The 27,217-nt window shown below is 43.9% G+C and overlaps 1 protein-coding gene across 3 annotated transcripts in view; it reads left to right on the top strand.

The window, feature by feature from the left end:
• The window catches only part of PLCD1 (phospholipase C delta 1), a 187,466-nt gene extending 162,317 nt beyond the window's left edge, over window positions 1-25,149 (top strand). For all 3 annotated transcript variants that reach the window (XM_030197912.1, XM_030197919.1, XM_030197903.1), the window contains exons 12-15: window positions 2,494-2,672; window positions 6,503-6,635; window positions 15,910-16,058; window positions 23,302-25,149. In XM_030197912.1, coding sequence (XP_030053772.1) covers window positions 2,494-2,672; window positions 6,503-6,635; window positions 15,910-16,058 — 461 coding nt within the window. In that variant the 3' untranslated portion in view covers window positions 23,302-25,149. The remainder of the gene's footprint in view (window positions 1-2,493; window positions 2,673-6,502; window positions 6,636-15,909; window positions 16,059-23,301) is intronic.
• Window positions 25,150-27,217: the final 2,068 nt, after the last annotated feature.

Here is a 27,217-nt window from a genome sequence, read left to right as displayed (position 1 = left end):
TTCTCTTTCGAAAATAAGTCTGAATGTCACCTCAGGGGTCACTTACAGTATATGAAGTGCTGTAAATAAATAAATTAAACTACATGAAAATGTGCTGCATTTGAAATCTAAGGTTTGTAATTTATGCGTTATCCTTGGTATTTTGTTGAATTTCAAACCACATATTAAAAGGGTGATCCAGAACTCTTTCTTTAAGCTTAGGATGTTAAGTAAATTGAAGGGTTGTATTCCAGTGGAGGGTTTTAGTTTGACTGTCCAGAATTTGGTGTTGAGTGGTCTGGTTTACTGTAATGCTCTATATTTGGGTTTAGCAAAATCCAGTATTAGTGCATTTCAGGTTGTCCAAAATTCAGCGGCTAGGTTAATACCTGAACAGTCATATTTTGAACACATTTCCTAAATTTTGAACGAAAGAATTCAATTTAAGATATTATTGTTAATTCATAAGGCATTGAAGTCGGAATCTGATCATTATTTGAGTTCTTTTATCAACCAGTCAGATCTTTGAGATCGATGCAGGTTTATTGGTTATTCCAGCATTACAGAAAATTCATTTTGAAGAAATGAGGCAAAAGACTTTTTCTATAGCAGGTTCACGGTTGTGGAAATCTTTGCTTGGAAAGATTAAGTTGATGTCAGATACTAGTCTAAAAGCAGACTTATTCTGTTCAGTATTTTAGATCTAAGAATTTATGGGTATGCTTCCTAGCAGTCTCTGGAGATTAATTTATTTTGTTGAAGACGGAACGTGTTTTTATTGTTTTAATGTAATCTGTATGTTTCTGTACTAATCTGTTTGGGATTGTGTATCTGCATGGTTTTATGCAGAACATAAATGAATAAACTAAACTAAACTTAAGATTTTCTTGCACCTGACACTTGTGGAATGTGTTTGCCAATAAATTGTTATGAGTTAATTTTAAGAAGGGTGATTCTGATCAGAATAGCGGAGAGAAGGTTAGGAACTATAAGGGGAAATGCATGGAAACGCTATTGAAGGACAGGATAGTGAAATATTTACAGTCCAGTGGGTAGCAAGATCTGAAGGTCGGGTGATGAGAGAATAAGATCAACATTAATTCACAAAGTGAGTGAAAAAACACTACGACGCAGAATAATTTTCAAATGCAAAGCTTGCTGTGTAGCTTGTGTCTGAAAATCTACCTAAAGATAGCCAGGCTTAATATCACTGGCTCTCTTGCCACTGAAGTGCCTAGTTATCAATGTGGGCTACCATTAAGACATTTTACCGCTAACATGGTATTAAAGCACAGGCCCCATTTTACGCAGTGAGACCTGATTAAAAATTACAGGGGTTAACAGTAAAATTAACCTGTCTTACTGGTAGCCCACATCGATAACTTCTCCCCAAATGGTTTAGTGTAAGAGTATATATTTTCCTTTTAGAAGTGTTGTTTCACTTCTTTTTCCTTTTGGTTTATATTGTATGTTCTGATTTGCTTTAAACAAGTGTTTTTGTTTGTGAATCTTGCCAGGTACTTGTGACCTGGATTTGCCACTGTTGGAAACAGGATAGTGGGCTTGATGGACTTTCAGTCTGTCCCAGTATGGCAATGGGCTTGATGGACTTTCAGTCTGTCCCAGTATGGCAACATAAGTACATAAGTACATAAGCACTGCCACGCTGGAAAAAGACCAAAGGTCCATCAAGCCCAGCACTCTGTCTCCGACAGCGGCCAATCCAGGCCCCAAGAACCTGGCAAAAACCCAGAATTTAATAACGATCAATGGACTTTTCCTTCAGGAATCTGTCCAGACCCCCTTTAAACTCAGCAAGGCCAGCTGCCGTCACTACCTTCTCCGGCAATAAGTTCCAGAGTCTAACCACACGCTGAGTAAAGAAAAACTTTCTCCAATTTGTTTTAAACCTACCACATTCCAATTTCATCTTGTGTCCCCTGGTTCTATTATTGTTAGAAAGCGTAAACAAACGCTTCACATCTGTCCGCTCTACCCCACTCATTATTTTGTAGACCTCTATCATATCACCCCTCAGCCGCCTTTTCTCCAGGCTTATATTCCTATGTCCTTATGCTCCAAATATATTTATAATCCGCCTACCCTCATAAAATCTGTGCAAACACACAAAAACATATTTAAAACTACTAAACAAACAAACAAACAAGAAACTACTGCACTCCTGAAATCAGTACTGCTCAGTCCTCTTCAACCTGAAGGAAAGACAAGAAGAAATAAACGTGTCTTCAAATACTTCCTAAACTGTTTCCAAATCTCACGAAGATACAGATGCTGATGCCCTGGCATATGGCAAATGCCTGCAAAACTACCAAATTGACGGGATCTTTAAGTGAGTTAATCTTAGTGGAACGATGTCTTCTGTCAACCAGGAGAGCATTACCAATATGTAATAGATTTACTGTACATTTATGTGTACTTACAAATGAATGGTTTTGAAGACACTCTGTTGGTGATATATACAAATAGTACTTTAAACTCTTTTTTTTTCCCCAGTTGCCTTAAATTTCCAGACTCCGGGCACAGAAATGGACATTTACCAGGGCCTGTTCCAGGACAACGGCTTTTGTGGCTATCTTCTTAAACCCGAATTCCTTCTGGACAACAAATCCCAATTCAATCCGAAGTCTATAAAGGAAGGAGAGTGGTGGACACCTAAAAAACTCCATGTTATGGTAAGGAATTAACGCTAGACTCTGTTTCCAATCTCCAGCTTAGATGTACCAATAAAACTTCAGTTAAAAATATGTCTTCCAGTCTCAGGAAAGCCGGAAGTTCAAATCCTGTTGATACTCCTTGCGACTCAGAACAAAGTCACTTCACTCACTTTGTTTTATCAGGTACAAATTTAGGGGTCAATTTTCTAAGCTGAAGTACTATTTTACTGAAGAAAAATTGCTGTGGAATTTACCAACCTGAAAGTATACTGTATCCTGTAGTAATTTACTTTCCCCTTGTGTTATTGTGGCCGGTAGCATTGTGAGTTTTTAGCTGCAGTAGCTTGAGATTGAGGCCCTCTCCTAGGCCAGTCATTTTTTAAAGGGAACAAGAATGATTTGCTTGAAGAAAACTCCTCTAGAGAATCCAAAACCCTTGGTGGTGTAGTGAAATGGGTAGCCCAAGTAAGTAGGATGATCAGTGGTGCTCATAGGCTCTACTCCCTTCAAATGTAAAGTGAAGATCCCTCGATAGGCTCCTGACTCCACCCCCTTCCAAACCCAATGAGTAAATCACTGGTGCTGTAGTGGGGCAAGGACCCTGTTTTTGCAAACTGTTCTGAGGCACACAGTGCAAAGTTTAGTGCACCTCCTTACTGGGAAGAAAAATGTGTGCACCTCCAAGGCCTCACTCACTCTCAGCTGTCTGCTGATGGACATCTTGGATAGCGAGGTATCGTGTCAGGAAATACCATTAGGAGTCAGGATTCTTCATCAAGAGGCAAGAATTAGTGAAGATCACTTTTGGCCCTCTTTACCCCAGAATGGCTTTGAAAAGTTTGTGGGGATGGAGTTGGAGGCTCAGTAAAGGGTATCTTCATTTTATATCTAAAGTAGGGCAGAAGTCTAAGAACGCTGCATATTGTCATACTTTAGCACCCTTCCCCCCCCTCAGGTAGGGAGCTGATACAGGGCGTGCCCACATACCTATTCCACTACACCACCAGAATTTCAGCATCACTGGGTGGGACTGCGCTTTCTTTGAACAGGTCATCACTGGCCTCTTTAATCTGATCTCTTGGAACATCAACTCACACATTAACGAGATGATGCTCCCTGAGAAAGATGAGTACACCTTCAAAGGATAACATGCATAAGTTGTGCTATTTTTTGCCATAGTAATGAGCTGATTTGCCAGTAGCACAGCCCATTACTGTTTTCCTTGCATTGGACCAGTTCTTTTTCTCTGGTAAGTCAAATATCTTGGGAACTCAGCAGATGTGTGTTATTTGCCAATTTTTCCATGCTATTTGCTGACAGTGCACACTATTTACATTACTGCAGCTTAGTAAATTGGTCACTTTTTTCCAATCTACACCTCTTCCCTGGGCACGTTGATCTCATCTCATGGTTTCCAATATCATCTTTATGCTGATGACACCCAGCTTTATCTCTCCACAGCAGACATCACCGTGGAAACCCAGGCCAAAGTATCGGCCTGCTTATCCGACATTGCTGCCTGGATGTCCAACCGGCACCTGAAACTGAACATGGCCAAAACCTAGCTTATTGTCTTTCCACCCAAACCCACTTCTCCTCTCCCTCCACTCTCTATTTCAGTCAATAACACCCTCATCCTCCCCGTCTCATCTGCCCGCAACCTCGGAGTCATCTTCGACTCCTCCCTCTCCTTCTCTGCGCATATCTAGCAGACAGCCAAGACCTGTCGCTTCTTTCTCTATAACATCAGCAAAATTCGCCCTTTCCTCTCTGAGCACACCACCCGAACTCTCATCCACTCTCTCATTACCTCTCGCCTTGACTACTGCAACCTACTCCTCACTGGCCTCCCACTTAACCATCAATCCGTTTAGAACTCTGCTGCGTGTCTTATCTTCCGCCTGGACCGATATGCTCATATTACCCCTCTCCTCAAGTCACTTCACTGGCTTCCGATCAGGTACCACATCCAGTTCAAGCTTCTCCTACTAACCTACAAGTGCACTCAATCAGCAGCCCCTCATTACCTCTCTACCCTCATCTCCCCTTACACCCCTACCCGAAACCTCCGCTCACAGGACAAATCCCTCCTCTCAGTACCCTTCTCCACCACCGCCAACGCCAGACTCCGCCCTTTCTGCCTCGCCTCACCCTATGCTTGGAATAAACTTCCTGAGCCCATATGCCAAGCCCCCTCCCTGCCCATCTTCAAATCCTTGCTCAAAGCCCACCTCTTCAATGTCGCTTTCGGCACCTAACCATTATACTCCTATTCAAGAAATCTAGACTGCCCCAAATTGATTGATTGCACATTTTATGTCCTTTAGATTGTAAGCTCCCTTGAGCAGGGACCGTCCTTCTTTGTGAAATTGTACAGCACTGCGTAACCCTAGTAGCGCTTTAGAAATGTTAAGTAGTAGTATTAGTAGTAGTAGTCACTTACTACTACTTATCACTTCTATAGCGCTACAAGGCATAGGCAGCGCTGTACACCATACACGAAAAGACAGTCCCTGCTCAAAGAGCTTGCAATCTAAATAAGACAAGTAAACAGACAGAACAACTTAGATTGTAAGCCCTCTGGGGCCAAGAAAATAATAACTTTATCTGAATGTAATGTCAAAAAAGATGAGAGTTACAGGTTTGAGAAAATGTTTATAATGCTCCTAGGATGGTCTGTTTTTTTTTCAGCACAATTGATACTCAAAGCATGATTATATCTTTTTATTTTATTACATTTGTACGCTGCACTTTCCCACTCATGGCAGGCTCAATGTGGCTTACATGGGGTAATGGAGGGTTAAGTGACTTGCCCAGAGTCACAAGGAGCTGCCTGTGCCTGAAGTGGGAATTGAACTCAGTTCCTCAGGACCAAAGTCCACCACCCTAACCACTAGGCCATTCCTCCACTAGCAATAAGCCATGTAGAAGCCTGCCCTTGCAGCCGTGCAGGCTTCTGTTTCTGTGAGTCTGACGTCCGTACGTGCAGGACATCAGACTCACAGAAACAGAAGCCTGCGCTGCTGCAAGGGCAGGCTTCTACATGGAATGTTGCTAGTGGAATAGCAACATTAACATTCCATCTGGAATCTCCAATAGTAGCAACATTCCGTCTAGAATCTCCAATAGTAGCAACATTCCATGTAGAATCTCAAATAGGGAAAGGGAACTGGGACTTGATATGCTGCCTTTCTGTGGGGTTTACATAGTATATACAGGTACTTATTTGTACCTGGGGCAATGGAGGGTTAAGTGACTTGCCCAGAGTCACAAGGAGCTGCCTGTGCCTGCAGTGGGAATTGAAGCCAGTTCCCCAGGACCAAAGTCCACCACCCTAACCACTAGGCCACTCCTCCACTCCTCCTAGTCCAGTCTCAACCTGAGCACACCCAGCCAGTCAGGTTTTCAGGATATCTATAATTAATGTGCAAGAAATAGATCTGTACACATTCCTTCCTTGTTGCAAATCTATCTCATGCGCATTAATTGTGCATGACCTGAAAAGCTGACTAGCTGGGTGTGCCCCAAGGATTTGGTTGAGAGCCACTGTCTTAATTTAAACCCTGATAAGAGAGAAAGATAACACCACTGAATAAGTAACCGAGACGTAACGGATATATTTTGATTATATATTCGATAAAAAGTTTCATGAATAAATCTCCTGTAAGAGCGGAAGGTGGGACCAGAAATTGATTTGCTTGGCTCCCTTCAACCAATGTGTTCTTCTGCCCTTGGCATTTGAGATGCTTATCTCCTGGACATTTCCCCTTTCTTCAAGTACAGTAGGTGATACAAAATCTAGTCTGATTTGTAGCATGAATGATTTTGCTTTCTCCATTTCTTCCTAGGTGATCTCAGGCCAACAGTTACCAAAGGTGAACCAAAGCAAAAACTCTATTATTGATCCATTTGTTACTGTAGAGATACATGGTGTTGCTCGGGACAATGATAGAAAACAAACAAATGTTCTCAGTAACAACGGTAAGAAACCTTACTTCCCTCTCTCTTTTCACCTGGACTTTTAGTACTGTCCAAATATCATGAAGCAATTTGATTTTACTCTGGCTTCCATTTTATAAGTTATCTGTTCTGCAATATATATTTAACACAGGTTGTTGTTTTTCTGTTACATTTGTACCCCACACTTTCCCACTCATGGCAGGCTCAATGTGGCTTACATGGGGCAATGGAGAGTCAAGTGACTTGCCCAGAGTCACAAGGAGCTGCCTGTGCCTGAAGTGGGAATTGAACTCAGTTCCCCAGGACCAAAGTCCACCACCCTAACCACTAGGCTACTCCTCCACTAGCAACAGTCTATGTAGAAGCCTGCCCTTGCAGTCGCGCAGGCTTCTGTTTCTGTGAGTCTTACATGCAGGACGTCAGACTCACAGAAACAGAAGCCTGTGCGGCTGCAAGGGCAGGCTTCTACATGGAATGTTGCTAGTGGAATAGCAACATTAACATTCCATGTAGAATCTCCAATAGTAGCAACAGAATTTCAATAGTAGCAACATTCCGTGTAGAATCTCCAATAGTATCTATTTTATTACATTTTTACCCCGCTTTTTCCCCACTCATGGCAGGCTCAATGTGGCTTACATGGGGCAATGGAGGGTTAAGTGACTTGCCCAGGTCACAAGGAGCTGCCTGTGCCTGACATGGGAATCAAACTCAGTTCCTTAGGACCAAAGTCCACCACCCTAACCACTAGGCCACTCCTCCACTTCATTTTCATCTGTTGGAAATGTACATGCAAGAACAGTATTATTATAGTGAGAGAAAATTTCACTTTTGTCCCTAAAGGCCGTTTTCCACTGTGTTTCTATGGGAAAGGACCTTGATTAATTAAATATGGTATGTGAAGTGGTAGTGACAGCCAGCAGTTCGTGCTATGGACATTGTTTACTTGATTCAGTTTCTTCTTCATGTAACCCGAGTCTCACCCAGCACTAGCTCCGGACCTGGGCCACAAAAGAAATGTACTTTTCTCACACTCCTTCAGAGCTCACAGTGTTCGCTTACACTCGGGCCACTCTTACCACACAAATCAAGTCCAGTCCACTTGCAATCAAGCGGGAAGTGGATCAGTGGTCCGGAATAGTGATTGGGGGGTTTGGGAGACACTTTACCGTTCAGGGTTCCACTCAGGTCCTCAGTCCAGGAACCACACTGCAATCCAGGGTCTTAACAACTCAACTTGTATTGAACTTTTGCAACACTTGAATTTATCTTCACCACAGTCAACTGTATAACTCTCATATAACTTAGACTTCTGTCGTTCCATGGGGAACACTTTTACCACTGTACGTCTCAGGGATATTTACAGGGCAAGTTTCTTCTGGGGCTATTTACATTTATACAGGTTCTCCAGTCCATGCTTATCCTAGGAGGCAGTGTTAAATCCCAAAGGCTGTTTTCTCCTCTCAATCAGTTTATCTCTAGCGGGCTCAGACCCCTCACTGTCTGACCTTGCCCTTCAATGGTGATCCCTCTCCAGATTCACCTTGCACCTGGGACTCGTCCTGGCTTCATTCCCACTGCTTCTGAGTTGGGACCCTTTTCTGCCTACCCGGGAGCACTAGTAATTCACCAGTTGCCACGTTGTGGATTAGCCCCTCCCCACCCCCCTGTCAGCCAAAGGTTACACTCCTTCCAACAGGACTCCCCTCTCTCCTCCAGATCTATTGGCAGGGGATTCTCACACAGCTAAAAGTCTTTGGCAGCCAAAAGTCCGTGTGCTTTTACATGCAACTAGTTTCATTTATTTATTTATACATTCTTGTATCTGTTAGCCAAAAACAAGTTTCGGTTCAAAGTGGCGTACAAATTACATTTTGGTTGACAGTTGCATTATAGGTTCATTTTTACAGATTGATGTGCACTTATTGTGATGGTTTACAATTACAGTTTACTTTTTGGTTGGGACTTAAAAATACAGTCAGTAAATGGAATGGGCGTTGATAGCTAGATTATTTGTCGTAAAAAGTTTTAAAGAGGTAGGATTTCAGTTCTTTTTGAAATTGAAGATAGTTCATTATGCTTCTTGTGATCTTTGGTACTGAATTCCATCATTTGGAACCCAGGCCATGTGGATCGATTTGTAGGTTATGTTTCTGCAGTTGGGTAGGTGAAGAAGGAGATAGCTTCTGGTTCCTGGGCTTGCATTTCTTGGGGATAATTCTATCATATTTAGCATGTATTCTGGAGACAAACCAAATGGTATTTTATAGATGATGGTGCCCACTTTGAAGATCAGTCTTGCTTTGATTGTCAGCCAGTGTAGTGTTTTCAGTAGTGGGGTAGTTTGGTTGTATTTCGATTTCTTGAATATTAGCCTTGCTGCCATGTTTTGAACGGTTTGCAGTGATTTCAGTGCGCTTTCCATACATCCAATGTATGTTGCATTGCAGTAATCTAGCTCAGCCTCCCCCTCCCTCCCCATACTTTTTTCCTCCAGCCATGCTAGGCCGCCGCCCATTTGTGCTTGTGACCGCCTAAATGTCTGGGTCACTGTCCTCAAACTGGACAGGCGGCACTTTAACTCCCAACTCCTCCCAAATCGGTCACTCACCTCCAACCTGGGCATAATCTCTCTGCACTTTATTCCACAGAAGCTCCCGTGGGCTGGGCTTCCTCTCACCCAGGGACCTCCCAGTCACTCTGTACCAGGGACTTACTCTTTTCAGTAATTCCAATTTAACAGGAGATTACATTCACAATTTCAGCATTAACTCAAAAAGGCTGGCAGAGAGGGAGGAGATAAGGGATGTGGAAACAGAATGGACCAAACTGGAAGGAGCTATAAAAACGATAACAGATATTTATGTAAAGAAAGTAAATTAAAGCAAGGTGGAAATGGTTCTCCAAACAAGTGACTAAAAAAACAGGCAAAAGAGGTAGCCTTACCCCCCCCCCCCCCCCCCCAAAAACAAAAAAAAAACCTGTAAAATGCAAGAAGGGGAGCACAGAAAAGAATGCTGCATAAAACTCAAAGATGCGAATAAAGAAATAAAGATGGCAAAAGTGTTGACAGAAGAAAAATGGCTAAACATATAAAGTGAGGTGACGACATTTTTAGGTGTACGAAGGAAAGAGGGAGGCTAGAAATGGAATTTGACTGAAAGATGTTGAGACCTACTATATGAGAAGTGATAGGGAAAAAGTGGGCATACTAAACAGATATTTTTGTTCTATGTTAATGGAAGAAGTGCCTGGAGAAAGACCTCCGTTGGCTAGTATCCCGATAGTGAGGTTGCAAAAGAGACCATAGTAGATCAGGTGTCCTTATATAAAAATCAGACAAAAGATTGCAAATTAATACTCTCAAGTACTGAGCATGATGTAAATAGGAACAACAAACATAGTTTGAAATGTCTATATGCGAATGCCAGGAGCCTAAGAAATAAGATGGGAGAGTTAGAATATATGGCACTAAATGAAAAATTAGATATAATAGGCATCTCTGAGACCAAGTGGAAGGAGGATAACCAGTGGGACACTGTCATAAGGAATGTCAAGTCAAATGCAAAGCGCTGATAAGGAAGGCTAAGAGGGATTTCGAAAAAAAGATTGCATTGGAGGCAAAAACACATAGTAAAAATTTTTTTAGGTATATTAAAAGCAGGAAGCCGGCAAAAGAATCGGTTGGACTGCTAGATGACCGAGGAGTAAAAGGGGCAATCAGGGAAGATTAAATGAATTCTTTGCTTCAGTCTTCACCAAGGAAGATTTGGGAGTGATACCGGTGCCGGAAATGGTATTCGAAGCTGACGAGAAACTTAATGAATTCTCTGTAAACCTGGAGAATGTAATGGGGCAGTTCTACAAACTGAAGAGTAGCTGGACTAGATGGTATTCATCCCAGAGTACTGATAGAACTGAAAAATGACCTTGCAGAGCTATTGTTAGAAATATGTAATTTATCCTTAAAATCGAGTGTGGTACCGGAAGACTGGAGGGTGGCCAATGTAACAACGATTTTTAAAAAAGGATCCAGAGGAGATCCAGGAAATTATAGACCGTTGAGTCCAATGTTGGTGCCGGGCAAAATGGTAGAGACTATTATAAAGAACAAAATTACAGAGCATATTCAAAAGCATGGATTAATGAGACAAAGCCAACATGGACTTAGTGAAGGGAAATCTTGCCTCACCAATCTATTACATTTGTTTGAAGGAGTGAACAAACATGTGGATAAAGGTGAGCTGGTTGATATTGTGTATCTGGATTTTCAAAAGGCATTTAACAAAGTACCTCATGAAAGACTCCAGAGGAAATTGGAGAGTCATGGGATAGGAGGTAGTGTCCTATTGTAGATTAAAAACTAGTTAAAAGATAGAAAACAGAGAGTAGGGTTAAATGGTCAGTGATCTCAATGGGGAAGGGTAGTTAGTGGGGTTCCCCAGGGGTCTGTGAGGATTCTGAAAAATTCCAAGAGGACCTTACGAGACTGGGAGAGTGGGCGTCTAAATGGAAGATGACGTTTAATATGAGCAAGTGCAAAGCGATGCATGTGGGAAAGAGGAGCCCGAACTATAGCTACATAATGCAAGGTTCCACGTTGGGAGTCACCGACCAAGAAAGGGATCTAGGTGTCGTTGTTGATGATACATTGAAACCCTCTGGTCAGTGTGCTACGGCGGCTAAGAAAATAAACAGAATGTTGGGTATTATTAGGAAAGGAATGGGAAACAAAAGTAAGGATGTTATAATGCCTTTGTATCGGTCCATGGTGTGACCACACCTTGAAGTGGAGGAGTGGCCTAGTGGTTAGGGTGGTGGACTTTGGTCCTGGGGAACTGAGGAACTGAGTTCGATTCCCGGCACAGGCAGCTCCTTGTGACTCTGGGCAAGTCACTTAACCCTCCATTGCCCCATGTAAGCCGCATTAAGCCTGCCATGAGTGGGAAAAACGCGGGGTACAAATGTAACAAAAAAAAAAAAAATATTGTGTTCAGTTCTTGTTACCACATCTCAAAAAAGATATAGTGGAATTAGAAAATGTTCAGAGAAGGGTAATGAAAATGATAAAGGGGATGGGGCGACTTCCCTATGAGGAAAGGCTAAAGCGGCTAGGGCTCTTTAGCTTGGAGAAAAGACAACTGAGGGGAGATATGATAGAGGTCTATAAAATAATGAGTGGAGTGGAAAGGGTAGATGTGAAGCGTCCAATACTAGGACTAGGGGGCATTCAATGAAACTACAAAGTAGTACATTTAAAATGAATCGGAGAAAATCTTTCTTCTCTCAATGTGTAATTGAACTCTGGAAGTTGTTGCCAGAGAATGTGGTAAAGGTGGTTAGCTTAGCGGGGTCTAAGAAAGGTTTGGACGGCTTCCTAAAGGAAAAGTCCATAGACCATTATTAAAATGGACTTGGAGAAAATCCACTGCTTATTTCTGGGGTAAGCAGCATAAAATGTTTTGTACTTTTTGGGGGGATCTTGCCAGGTATTTATGACCTGGATTGACCACTGTTGGAAACAGGATGCTGGGCTTGATGGGCCTTTGGTCTGTCCCAGTATGGCAATAATTATGTACTTAGTGTATATGGAAATGGAGTAGATACCGCACCATTCACTGAATAAAGTGTTTATGAACAAATTGAAAAACTGAATGTGGACAAAGAGCCATCCCAGGATATTGAGGGAGCTCAGAGAGGTTCTGGGAGGTTCTCTTAAAGATTTGTATAATGGATTCTTGGATAGGTGTCATGGGATTGGAAAAGGGCAGATGTGGTCCCTCTTCAGAAATGTGGTAAGGGAAGAGAGATGAGAAACTATAGGCCGGTACGCCTTAGTTGGTAGTTGGAAAAAGTAATAGCGATGTTGCTGAAGGAAAGGATAGTGAACTTCCTAGACTCCAGTAGTTACAAGTTCTGAGGCAACATGGTTGCACCAAAGGAAGATCATGCAACATACATTTGATTAGTTTCTTTGACTAGGTGACCAGAGAACTGGGTTGAGAACATGTGTTAAATGTGATGGGGCATTTTTGAAAGGATGTCCACATCAGAACGTCCCAAAAGGACATCCATTTCACATGTATTCTCAAAACAGGAAATACATTGAGATTTCCTGTTCGAAAATATGTGAGATGGACATCTATTTGCTGGAGATGTCCAGCAGGAACAGCCATTTTACAAACTGGACTGTCCAAATTATGAACAGGGGAAAAACAAGAGGCATGGACGTCTGTATGGCAGCATTCTTAGAAAATGGCAACACAGGCATCCACACAGAGCAGAGGGGAGCCTAGTGGACAGGACAGCAGACTGTAAACCAAGGAACCCATGTTCAAATTATACTTTAACTTTTTTATTTTGTAATTGTGAGCCCTCTAGGAACAGAAAAATACCACTTCAATAGCTTTCAGGCTTGCAGGTGGCCTATATATTAAGTATTTTTCTGAGGGCTCACAATTTTAAAAAAAATAGTTACAAAGTAGGATTTGAACCTGGGTCCTTGGGTTATGGTCCACTGCACTAACCACTAGGCTACTCCTCAGATCTGCATGCTGCTGTGTTCAGAATGCCTATAATACCTGAATCTGTCACGCAGCCTGGTATTCCTTCCTAGTTTCACTTTCAGGCAGGGCTGCCGAAAGGGAGGGGGCAGGGGGGGCAAAATTCCCTAGGCCCGGCCTCCAAGGGGAGCCCAGTGCCGGGGTCTTTCTCTCTCCTGCTCCTGATGGGACCCAGGTGATCGCGTCCCAACAGGAGCAGGAGAGAGAAAACTCCGGCGCCGGGCCCCCCTTGGAGGCTGGGGAGGAGCAGACACAGCAGGACTTCGGGCCAGGGCCTCTGGTTTGACTGACGGGGGGTCCCCCCAAGGCCCCGCCAGCAGAAGAGGTCTTCCTCCAATGCTGCTCTTCACTCTGCCACATTGCTTGCAAAGCGGCTGCTTTTCCCCTCAGGCCACACATGCTCAGTTTTGAAATCGAGCATGTGTGACGTGAGAGAAAAAGCAGCTGCAGGGGTAGGCAATGCGGCAGAGTGATGAACAGTGCTGGAGGAAGAACTTTTCTGTTGGCGGGGCCTCGGGATCCCCGCCAGCCAAGGTATTTGGAGTTGTGGGGGGGGGGGAGGGGGCAGCAGCGGCGACGATCCTGGGAGGGTGGCAGTGGCAGTGATGCTGGTGGGGGCGGCAGCAGCGACGATCCTGGGGGGCGGCAGCTCTGTCATGAGCTCCGGCGGTGGCGGCCCTGCCCCGGGCCCGGCTCAGTCTCTCAGCAGCCCTGCTTTCAGGGGAGAAGGAGTGGTCAGCAACCACTGGGAGATTGAGGTCTAATGCATTAATCCCTCCAATAACCAGTTGCTCAATCAGAGCACCGTTCTGTACCCTAGACATGATTGAAACAGCTCTAACTAAGGATGTCCTTCTTTTTAGACTTGGATGTTTCCTTCCTTTCAGTAATTGCTGTTGGACGTCCTGATTTTGGGCCCTCTTTAGACCTGCCCAAAACATGCCCACAACACAGATGCAAATGCTGCCTTTGCAAAATTGGGATTTGGAAGTTTCAAGCACATGGATGTCCGTTTTGTCATTTTGGGACGTCCATATGCTTCAAAAATAAGCATCCCAGTCTGTTTGGATTTCAGGAAAGTCTTTCAGTTTCTCATAGAAGGCTCATGAATAAACCAGTGGCATTTCCACTTGGAGGCCTGTGCTCCCTCACCTTCAACTTGAGCCCCTTCTGCTTTAATGGCTGGCATAAGCCACCCCCTAGCCAAGAGGTCTCCTGCAAGTCTTGCCTGTGCACTCTGAGCAGCACTTAAGCTGGGATTTGTGCTCAACCTTGGGCATAAGGATTTACACCAATGGAAACCAGGTGTAAATCTTGGCGCATAAATTAGGTGCGGATCCCCAGTATTCAGTAATACCGTACGCATCTTTAGTGAACACCCCTGAACCACAGCCACACTGCACACTATAAGATTTGCGCGTGGATCTTTATAGAATAGCGCTTGGCAAAATGCACGTGCAAATTCAAATTGTTGCTAATTAACGCCAATAATTGTTTGCACCCAATTACTAGAGCTAATTGGGTCATTAGCTAAATTAGTTAATTGTGTGTCTCAGGCTAGCGCACAATTTTGTGATGGAAATTTGCACACCATTTATAGAATTCCTAGTTTCCATGTGCGAGAAGTCCCAGCATGCTGCTCAGAGCCAGAAACAAGCAGCGGGGAGTGGCAGCAGTCCATTTATTTGGCTGTCAGGGCTTGGCATCCCTGTCAGCAAAGGTATGCCTAGCGTGTCTGCACAAAGTGGGGGGGGGGGGGGGGGGGGGGAGAGGAATGCATTGTCCCCCCAATCCACTTCTAGGCCACCCTCCACAAATTGCTGGGCCCAGTGGCGTTCCTAGGGTGGCTGACACTCGGGGCGGATCGCCGATGCACCCCCCCCCCCCCCCGGGTGCAGCGCGACCCCCCGGCGAAAGGACACCCAGCACGACCCCCCCCACCCCCGGCGAAAGGCCACCCCCCCCCCCGGGTGCATTTTTACCTGCTGGGGGGGTGCTACACGCCTGTCTGCTTCGCTCGTTCCATGCTCCCTCTGCCCCGGAACAGGAAGTAACCTGTTCCGGGGCAGAGGGAGCACGGAATGAGCGGAGCAGACAGGCGCGCGGCACCCCCCCCCCCCCAGCGGCGTGCACCCGGGGAAGACCGCCCCCCCCCCTTAGTACGCCACTGGCTGGGCCAGCTTTTCCCGGAAAGAAAGGCTGTTGTTAAAATTTTACCAGCACACCAGTGCCTACAGTTGATGTAACTGTGGATATTTACATATAAGCCATGCCGATTGGTTACACTACTGTTCTGTATCGAAATCCAGGCAGCCAGAAGCCATTATACAATAAGCTCTCAACACACGTCCTTGGGGGGACCTAAATGGACGAGCCCAGTTGTAGAACTGCCTCAGTCGTGAACAAAAGTCCCATAATGTGTTAGGCTAGCCTGTGAGATCTGATTTCAGTAATCAAGAGCAATAGGAATGCCCCAGCAAAACTGAACTAGCAGAGAGTTTGGCATTGTGCTGAGTTTATGAGGGTTGTGCATTGAGCTGTAATGTCTTTACAGTGTCCTTGAAAAGTCTAATTTGTTATCAGTCTGTAATAAAATTGTCTCTTTTTGAAAGATGTACACAGTGTTGGACCTTGTGAACAATGTAAAAGTATGGCTGGGAGATTGAAAATAGGCTTAACTTTACCGAAAGATAAAGTTTTCAGGACTTAACTCTTTCCTATTTTTCGTGCAGGTTTTAACCCTATGTGGAATAGTAAGTTTACCTTTGATGTTGATGTCCCCGCACTTGCCCTGGTCCGATTTGTTGTGGAAGATTATGATGCATCATCCAAAAATGATTTTGTTGGACAATATACAGTCCCATTTAAGAGCCTAAATTAGGTAAGGATTTTTATTGAACATGTGTAAAGCAGTGGCGTACCAAGGGGGGGGGGGGGTGGGGGTGGTGGGGGCGGTCCGCGCTCCGGTCAGCTTCGTTCGTTTCCATGCTTCCTCTGCCCTGGAACAGGAAGTAACCTGTTCCGGGGCAGAGGAAGCATGGAAACGAACGAAGCACATCCGAGGACATGGATTACTGAGACCAAGTCAGCATGGCTTTTGTGTGGGGAAATCTTGCCTGACCAATTTACTTCAATTCTTTGAAGGAGTGAACAAACATGTGGACAAAGAGGAGTCGGTTGATATTGTGTATCTGGATTTTCAAAAGGCGTTTGACAAGGTACCTCATGAAAGGCTACAGAGGAAATTGGAGGGTCATGGGATAGGAGGAAATGTCCTATTGTGGATTAAAAACTGGTTGAAGGATAGGAAACAGAGAGTGGGGTTAAATGGGCAGTATTCACAATGGAGAAGGGTAGTTAGTGGGGTTCCTCAGAGGTCCGTGCTAGGACCGCTGCTTTTTAATATATTTATAAATGATTTAGAGATGGGAGTAACTAGCGAGGTAATTAAATTTGCTGATGACACAAAGTTATTCAAAGTCGACCGGCGCACGGCACCCCCCCCCCCCCAGCAGTGTGTACCCGGGGGGGGGGGGTTCTTTTGCCGGAATGGGGGGATATCCTTTCGCTGGGGGGGGGGGGGCGCTACACCCGGGGGCGGGGCGCATCGGCGATCCTCCCTGGGTGTCAGCCCCCCTAGGAACTCCACTGGTACAAAGCTTACAAAACCATTCTCTATATGGACATATATTTAAGTAACGCTTGGAGTACCACAAATAGAGAGAGGACAGAATAAGTCACTGAAACTGGAATCCTTCCAGACATAGGATCTGTTTGGCTTCAAGAATTGCTGAAGTTTGAGGCATCCAAAATGTCAAAATAATTCCTGGGATATTTCAGTCAAACATCTGTAACACCTGCTGAAATCTCCGGTCAGACACAGATTCACTTCTGGGAGCTGTGAGGTCACTAAACACCCTATCAACTCCCAGGTCCATGACTGATAGAGGGGGAAGACAATCATTCAGAGCTCATGGGAGAGGTATCCTCAGACTCTTACCAGTAAAACCACACTGGATGGAGTTCCAGAATTAAAGAGCATACTGGGTTACGTGGTGAATGTGAATAACTTGACAGTACACTTTTTAAGAGGACCCTGGCTAAACTCTCAGTACTGGAAATATTTAGCAAGAAGCTCTCTTCGCTCTTACAGTCTAATGCAGTTGAACTGGTTCCACTAAGGGAGAAGGGGTAGGGAATTTCATCCAAATATTTCCTGGTCATAAAGAAAACTGGAAGAATCTGTCCCATCATAAAGCTAAGAGCCTTAGACAAATTTCTGGTTCGACAACAACTTGAAATGGTTTTCTTAAGCACTCTGATTTCCCTTTGTTCAAAATGGAGACTAGTTGTGTTTTCCCTGAGCACTTCTTTTACCCCTTGGTCATCCAGTGATTCAACTGAGTTCCTTATAGGTCCTTTGTTTCAGGTATACTTGGAAAACAATTTTTACTATTAGATTTTGCCACTAGAGCAAGCTTCTTTTCAAAGTCTCTCGGCGTACATTATTACTTTTTTACACTTGGGACTTAAATTCAGTAACTGGCACCCAAATTTTGCTGCCAAAAAAAGAAAAAAATGCACATTGAACGCTATTCTATAAATGATGCTCTGAGTTGGGCACTGTTTCTAGAATAGTGCGTAGTGCTGGAATCCGGCCCCAACGTTTAGGCACGGAGATTTACACCAGCTGAACTGTGGCGTAAAGCCCTGTGCCTAAATTAGGCAAGGATCCCCCAAATTCTATAATAGTGCATGCATTTTAAGTGAATACCCCTGACCCGCCCATGCCCATTCCATGGCCACGCCCCCTTTTCAGGTGTACGCTAAAGGATTTACACATGCAAATCCTGTCTAGGAAGATGCGCGTGTAAATTCAAATTGTTGCCAATTAGCACCAATAATTGATTGTTATGGCCCAATTATTGGTGCTAATAGGCTTGTTAATTAAAGTGCAAATGCAAATTGGGTGTGTGCCCAAATTTACATGTGCATTTTTAAGCACCATTTATACAATTCATCTGACAATGTGCAAGTGCTTGTGTGCATTCCCTTTTTCTTAATTAGGTTCTGTGTTTCGCTTTCTGAAAAATGCTCTTTTTGGCTTTCACAGACTCTTCCATCTCACTGCTAAACCACACTGTTGGTCATTTTGTATTCTTTCAACCCTTTTTTTTTTATGTGCAGAATATATTTTATATGGGCTTCCAAAATGTTCTTTTTTAAATGTCCATCACACCTCACACAAACATTTGACACTGGCAACTAATTCTAATAGTTTTTCTTTAATCTCTTCATTGCATAAAATGGGACCTGTGCTAAAATAGCATGAGTTAGTGGTAAAATAACATGTCTTTATGGTAGCCCACCTTGATAACTACACCCCTGAGTGTTACATCAGTACATTTTTTTTTTAATCGTCTTCCTTGCAGTGATGACAAATTTGATCACACTGTTGTCTAGCAGCCCCACCACATCACTCCTTGCAGTAGGACCTGGGTACCAGTAAGGACTAGATCTAAAGTAATTTCCCCTCTGGTCAGTTCCATTTATGGCATCTAGAACTTCTCTTTACTGCCTGTGAATGGAGTTCCCTTCATTATTCTGACGGTAGACATTGTAAACTGCCTAGAAAATCTCCTGATTGGGTGGTATATTAAAACTTAAACAAACTTGAACTTTCCCTGGTATATCCCTATGACATATTTGCCCAGCTGATATTAGAGTATTTGACATCTCCCATTATTATTACTAGGGGGCTCTTTTATGAAAGTGTTGCCAGTACCCAGATCCCAGGTTTAAAAAAAAAAGTTTTGTATTTAATGTAAGCAGGTTTCAGAGGTGGGCTCTGCAGTGTGCAGGACATTAAAAAATAAAAGGTTTTATATTTAATGCTGGTGTGCTTTATGGTGGAGAGGGGGTGAGATTAGGAAGGGCAGGAGAGATGTCAGACTAAGGGGGGTTGAGTAGGGTTTAGGCAGGGCTGACATTAAGCTACAGGGGGGGGGGTAGGGTAGGGCTAATGTCTAGCTGCAGGATGGATGGCGGGGATCTTGTCATATTTTGAGGTGTTTTGCTATTATAGTAGACTTATTTGTGGTCAAGTTTAAGATATACGATAATGTAACTATATAAAAATACTGTTTTTTCCATTAAATAAGTATGTTGGTTTATGTAGATGCAGGGCAGCTGTTGGGCAGACTACTTGGAAATTCATGATCAAGTGCATTCTAAGGCATTATTTTATAGTATCCTAAGAAACACTACATATATACATAGTGCTCATCCTCAGGAGCTTAGTCAAGATCGGGAGGCGGGGCTGGTGGTTGGGAGGCGGGGATAGGGCTGGGCAGACTTATACGGTCTGTGCCAGAGCCGGTGGTGGGAAGCGGGACTGGTGGTTGGGAGGCGGGGATAGTGCTGGACAGACTTGTACGATCTGTGCCAGAGCCGGTGGTTGGGAGGCAGGGCTGGTGGTGGGGAGGTGAGGATAGTGCTGGGCAGACTTATACGGTCTGTGCCTGTGCTAGAGCCAGTGGTTGGGAGGTGGGGCTGGTGGTTGGGAGGCGGGGATAGTGCGGGGCAGACTTATACGGTCTGTACAAATCAAAGTAGGGTATACACAAAAAGCAGCAAATATGAGTTATCTTGTTGGGCAGACTGGATGGACCGTGCAGGTCTTTTTCTGCCGTCATCTACTATGTTACTATAGTGCTCACCCATATTAGCTCTGGGCCCACCCAAAATGTCAGGTTTGGCTACGCCAGTGGGGGAGGGGGAGGGGAGCAGGGTTCATTTTTTCACATCTAGTGTGATGTAGTATGAATAGAAGTGGATCGATTTTTTACTCTTTCAAGAAGTACAAAGACTAGGAGACACTCAATGAAGTTACGTGAAAATACTTTAAAAATAAATAGGAGGAAATATTTTTTCACTCAATGAATAGTTAAGTTCTGGAACTTGTTGACAGAGAATGTGGTAACAGTGGTTAACGTATCTGGTTTTAAAAAAGATTTGGTCACGTTCTTGGAGGAAAAGTCTATAGTTTGTTACTGAGGTAGACATGGGGAAACCACTGCTTGCCCTTGAATTGCTAACATGAAATGTTGCTATTATTTGGGTTTCTACAAGGTACTTGTGACCCGGATTGGCCACGGTTGGAAACAGGACACTGAGCTAGATAGACCATTGGTCTCGCCAAATATGGCTATTCTTATGTTCTTATGTAGGATAATACACAATACTGGAAAGAGGTGAGCACTTTTAAGGAGCTGGTTAGAAAGGAAGTAAAGTCCCTGGATGTATTCCTGTTAAATCAACCAGCCATGAGGGTTAAAAAGAATGAAGAGAGATTAGTGGTGTGTTGCTGTAGAGTGGCAAGAATGGCTCTGGTCATTGGCTTATAGATAATATCCCTTAAACAACAACAAAAACATGAACAAAATGAAAAAATCCTTTCAAAAAAGAAAAGGAACTAAACAAAACAAAAATTGTTGGCCTGCATACAAATACCTTGCATGTTAGGGTTCCTGCATAATTCCATTTCTAACTTGTGGTCCTTGCTCTGTATTTGATGAGGAGCTGTCTTATCCCTTGTTTTATATTGCTGATGTGCAGGATTCAGCTAGTGTTAGTTGCTGTAGCGGTCCTGCTTGTTTTGTTTTCCCAGTAGGAGCTACATGGCTATTCTTGAACTCAATATAATATCTCTAGTGCTGCCTTTTCATAGGTAGGGTTGGTGCTGTGAGAGTCCTGTCAGTTCTGTTATGGTATGGTAGGTGTGCTATAGGCTCTGAATGAAAATTTTGCAGCGTTCTACATTTCTTTCTAATACATCTGGCAGTTTACACTAGAAGGACATTGTGTAGAAATCTGGTAGCCTTACTCCAGCTCCAGTGCACATGTAGAGGGTGTTTCAGATTCATGAAGGTTATGGCTGAGACAAAAGGGAAGGCTGTGAAGAGTTCAGTAGGAATCCATGGGGGGGGGGGGGGGGGGGGGGGGGAACGTAATTATTTGCATAGTGTAGCAACAAAGGAGGCACCAGCCCTGCAAAAAGCATCTGTCAGTGCTTGAAATAAGAGTTTTAAATATTTTAAAATGTAACTTGTTAGTCTCACTCACACACACAAGGAGTGTCTTGGGCTGCACATACTGCAGCAGGACACATTTATCCACTCCTACCGTAGCTGAGATAATATTTAACCATCTCTCTGACCTCATGTGTAACTTTCTTTAAATCAGTAACCTTACTTTCTAACTCTTACTCTCTTTCCTATCGGTATGTTCCATCTTTGCTTTATCCTTCACTATCAATTAAAATGTTCTATTATGTATTGTGTTGACATTGTAAGTAGTACACCATGCCATACTTTGTATTGTTATTTGAATATTTTTACTGCTGTAATTGCCTATTGCTCATGTTTGTTCTATTCCTACTGTACACCGCCTTGATTAAATTCCTTCAAAAAGGTGGTAAATAAATCCTAATAAATAAATAAATAACCCACGATTCATGATAACATGATAAAAGTTGCAGGCTGCTTAGAAATCTGTTGTCAGGTACACTTGAAGACATCACTTGTCAATAAGAGTATATCTAGCATGGTTCAGATCTGTATGCCTAATCCCCCCTCCCCCAGGTTAAACTTGGGTCTCCCCAAACAATGAGTCTTTCCCAGAGCAGCCTCCACACTCCAGAACACATTCCCAGACAAGCTTCACCTAATGCAAGACTACCTCTAGTTCAGGAAGCAGGTTAATGTCTGGCTGTTCTCCCAAGCCTTTAATGGAAGAAGCAACTAACTAGCTAGTCAAACACACAAGGTCTAACATCAGCTCTGCTTAATGCAGCAGATCTTGCTTACAACACATACACTTCTTCTGATTCCATGTATATTGACATCGTAAACAGTATATTGTGTCATAATGGGTATTGTTATTTTTATTGCTGTAATTGTTTTCTTGCCAATGTCTGGGCTGTAGCGTACCAAGGGTGGGGTGGTGGGGGCAGTCTGCCCCAGGTGCAAGCAGTAAGGGGGTGCATGGAGCAGGCATATGGCTGTCTGCTTTGCCGATCCCCTGCCCCCTCTGATGTTACTTCTTATTCCGGAGCAGGGGACCGGCAGAGCCGACAGCCACGTGCCCGCTGCAACACACCACCTTGCTAGGCGGAAAGGTGGGGGGGGTGGCCCTGTGGCGACCCGCCCTTGGTGGCCAACTAACTAGGAACGCTACCGTGTCTGGGTTACACTTTGCTGTACACTGCCTTGAGTAAATTTCTTCAAAAGGATGGTAAATAAATCCTAGCAAATATGAGTCATGAATTTGATATACCAACTCTGTGTTATAAACCAAAGCGATTTACATATTTTATAAACAGGTACTTTTCTGTCCTTAGTGGGCTCATATTCTTAACTTTTGTATCTGGGGCAATGGAGGTTAAGTAACTTGCCAAGGGCTACAAGGAGCAATAGTGGGAATTGAACCCAATTCCCCAGGCTCTCAGCCTTTTATTAACTATTAGCTATACCTCCACTTAGATAAATTTGGGTTTCAGTGAATTAAATAAAACAATATAAATTAGACAAAGAATAATTTCTAGACACATTTCTTCCCTTCATTTTTTTGTTTGATCAAGATAATTCCTGCAGTGGGATGAAAAATGAATATAATGGTTGAAAAAAAGAACAATACGAATTTGATACATTGATTAGATAGCTATTAATTCAAGCTTGTCACTAGGGCCCTGATTTTATCCTGTTTCTCTTTAGCAATTTATCAAAAGAAAATGGTGCCTTTTTCTTGCATATTTTTATTTTGTAATTTTTGGGGGAAACCTTCCCTGACTGATTTTGCTGTTGCAGCCACTGTCTTCCCCTCCTTTTCAGTCTTGATCTACGGTTGTCACCCCCTCCTTGACCCTGATTTAATGCTGCCGCCTTTCTCATCTCTCTGGCCTCAATCTGCCAACACAGCCGCCTCACTTCCCCTCTCTCCCCAACACCGCTTTGCAATGACAGTCAATAGTTTTGCATTTTCAATCCTGTTATAGCTGTGGACTTAATTCTCTTTTGCATTATAAAGAAAGTGTGTTGATTAGTATCTTTGTTTTCTCTTTTAAGGGTATCGTCACATTCATCTCTTATCCAAGAACGGAAACCAGTATCCATCCGCCATGCTGTTTGTGCATATTATGATTCTAGACAATTAACGGGACCAGTTGATGACATGCCTACAAAATGCTGAGAGATGAATATACTCCAAAAGAAAGACCCTGATAAAACCTTTTTAACTAGATGACTCGTTCTTAGCAAAAATATCATTATTGCTGTAAAATTATTTTATGAACATTTTATTTAGAATTGATTTTTAATTCTCCTTTTACTGGTATGTTTACTTAGATTCCCTTCGAAGATTGTATATATTTTACAGAAAAATATAGTTTCTTATTTTGTATTTTGATACATCTGGTCAGCGACCTTGTCATTGTTTTGAAAAATATAGCTGGTTCAGAATAGCTATTGATACACTACAGTGGATTAGTAAGGCACTATTTTAGGATTAGATATTAACTTTTATTTTGTTTGGTTTTATTATCTCCATTAAGCATCAGTTCTACGTGCTAGATGGAGTTCATATTAGCAGTCTGTAGAACTGATGTTACCTGTTCTTCGGTTGCCAAATTGAATATGTTTGAGCAGTTGTCTCCTGTTTTACTTTGCCTTGTGCCCTCTCCTCATGGTTTTAGCTATCACTGCCATGCCCTGTGCAGCTCGTTCACAAAATATGATTGGTGTTTGCAGGCCTGGTGAGGACGATGAGACACAGGAAATAAGACCTTCCTTTATACTGTAAAAGGAAACTGCAAGATTACATTTTAATGTAAAATTCTGATGCTTTGACAGCAGCTGCTATACAAAAAAATGGGCCTGTCAGTTTAATGCTGCATTGTTTACTGGATAGCCAAATGATTTCATATAAGGGGCATTCATTACTAATAAATGCCCATCAATGATTGTTGTTTAATTTAACACATTGGAATGAGCACACTTTAAAAACTCTTATTCTGGTGGATGAGATTTTGTTTTAAGTTTCTTTGTTGCTTTAAAATACTTTTGTGATGATAAAATGTAAGAATTCCATTCCATACATAGCCTCCCAGTAGTCCAGAACATGTGGGATAGTTGTGTCCATCAACCAGCAGGTGGAGACAGAGAAATGAAAACTGAGCTGAGATATATCTCTCTGGCATCCAGTCCAGCTCCTCTCTATTTTCTATTTCTAGCAGGTGGACGGACACATCTTTCAGCCTCTGGTTTTGAGTGATTTGCTCCTGGTCCAGTTGGTTAACTGGTTCCCAGTTGAGCTTTGCAGGCAGCCTGAGTCTGCAAAGTCATATCTAGAGGTCTTCAGATCTCTGTCTCTGGTGCCCCGCAAATTTACTTCTTCCCTCCCTTCAACTGTCCCCTGTTTCCTGTGGAGCTCTCCTTTTCCAGTTTGTGTCAGCTGCTCTTCTGTTTAGCTGCACTTTCTAGCACAGCTGTGAGCTGTCTCTCTGTGTGGTTTGCCTTTAACTCGTTACTTACTGAATCTGCTGTTTGAGTCTGTGTGAGCTGCTCTTCCATTTGGCTGTGCTTTATAGCTCCATTGACAACTTTGGCGTTCTTTTGTAATAAAAGGGCTCATTCACCTGAAGGTGAAATGCCAAGGGTGGATGCATTGAGGTCCAGTTAATTGAAGTTTAAATATTAAGGCAACTACACGCTGTGAGAACATTTGAGTTGCTCATGGTATAACATTATAGAGATAGATTTGGAACCAAGGGACCCCATAAACAAAATAGCCCAAATTTGCATGCAATTTTGAGATCTGTGCACAAATGAATTAGATAAAATGCCATTAACAATCAATAATTAACTGTTAACAAGCAATTATTGACTAGGGGGCCTGCGATGAACCTACAATGTAGTAAATTTAAAACGAATCGGAGAAAATGTTTCTTCACTCAACGTGTAATTAAACTCTGGAATTCATTGCCAGAGAATGTGGTAAAGGCGGTTAGCTTAGTGGAGTATAAAAAAGGTTTGAACAGCTTCCTAAAGGAAATGTCCATAAACCATTATTAAATGGACTTGGGAAAAATCCACTATTTCTGGGATAAGCAGTATAGAATGTTTTGTACTTTTGGGGGGGATCTTGCCAGGTATTTGTGACCTGGATTGGCCACTGTTGGAAACAGGATGCTGGGTTTGATGGACCTTTGTTCTTTCCCAGTATGGCAATACTTATGTACTTATGACCTTAATTGGCACTAATTTGGATTTGTGCGCGAATCTGGTGAATTGTGCACAACCTAAAAGGGGGCATGATCATGGGAGGGGTATGGGCGGGTCAGGGGCATTCACAAAAGGTGCACATAGTGTTACAGAATTCTGGCAATCTGTTCCCATCTTGCGTGCCAGGATTTACACCAGGTTTTCAATTGATATAAGTCCTTGAACTCAAAGTTGGGCACACAAATCCCTGCTAAGCATTATTCTGTATTGCAGTGTTTCCCAAGTCCAGTTCTGGAGTACCCCTTGCCAGTCAGGTTTTCAGGATATCCACAATGAATATGCATGAAAGAGATTTGCATATAATGGAGGCAGTGTATGCAAACCAAGTTCATGCATATTCATTGTGGATATCCTGAAAATCTGACTGGCAAGGGGTACTCCAGGACCGGACTTGGGAAATACTGTTATAAAGGATTCTCATCCCAAAGCACCCTTTATAGAATAGCGCTGAATGCTGATTTTTCCCGGCACCTATTTTATTTTGGCACCATGTTCTATTGAGCAGGTGTAAAAGAGCTGATGTGGAACTTTCCCCATACACGTATATTCCCTTTGTGAAATGCAGACTACATATGTAAATTGTATTCTCCGAGGACAAGCAGGCTGCTTGTTCTCACGACTGGGTTGACGTCCGCGGCAGCCCCCACCAACCGGAAGAAGCTTCGCGGGACGGTCGGCACGCAGGCCACGCCCACCGCGCATGCGCGGCCGCCTTCCCGCCCTTGTGCGCGACCGCTCCCGCCAGTTACTTTTTTTTCCGCGACTGAGAGAGTGGTGCGTTTGCCTCTCTCTCTGTTCAGCCGCCGGATTTTCGACCGCGTTTACGCGGATCGTCGCTTGGACCGTTCGGTCCCTCTGTTTTTGTTTGTATTGTTTTAAAGAAAAAAAAAAAAAAAAAAAAGAATTTTTTTGCGCGTGTGGAGCACGCGCTCCCCTTTTTTCCCTCGCTTTCTAGCGGGGACGCCACGTTGCGGCCTAGTGGCCGCTCGGTCGGTTGATTTCTCCGTGGTGTGATTTTAGCCACCATTGCCGACTTTGACTTCGCCGACGCGATTTTTCCGTCGATGTCCTCGAAGGTCCCGAGTGGATTTAAGAAGTGTGGTCGCTGCGGCCGGCCGATCTCGCAGACCGACACCCACGCTTGGTGCCTCCAGTGCCTCGGGCCGGAGCACAATCTCAAGTCGTGCGCTTTGTGTCTCGGTCTCCGGAAACGGACTCAGGTTGCGAGGCAAGTTCTGCGGGACCGTCTTTTTGGAACTTGCGCCGGCCCCTCGACGTCGACCTCGACGGCATCGGTATCGAAGGCCGGTTCTTCGGTACCGGTATCGATGCCCGAGACATCGGCACCGATGGCAGCGACCCCAGGAGAACAGGTCCCGTTGGCCCGCCGGTCCGCCGGTGAGAGTGGGGTTGAGAGGCCGCGTGGGCAGTCGGCCCCGGTCACTCCCTCAACTCGTGAGCCACGGGACCGAACCCTGTCGGACCCGGTACCTCGAGACCGAGGGGGATCGACCTCCTCCTCCTCCATGCCCTCCGGCGCCGGTGACGTGCACCAGAAAAAAGATAAGAAGCGCCGTCACCGGGAGCCCTCGGTGCACCCTGAAGAGGAGTCGACGCCGAAGCGTCATCGCAGAGAGGAGAGATCTCCGTCGGTGGTGGAGGTACCGACGCGTCGGGGGTTCCGGCACCTCGGTGCCGTCTC

Source organism: Microcaecilia unicolor, chromosome 1, assembly GCF_901765095.1.
Source record: "Microcaecilia unicolor chromosome 1, aMicUni1.1, whole genome shotgun sequence".
Lineage (NCBI taxonomy): Eukaryota > Metazoa > Chordata > Amphibia > Gymnophiona > Siphonopidae > Microcaecilia > Microcaecilia unicolor.
This window is presented reverse-complemented; position numbering and strand designations above follow the sequence as displayed.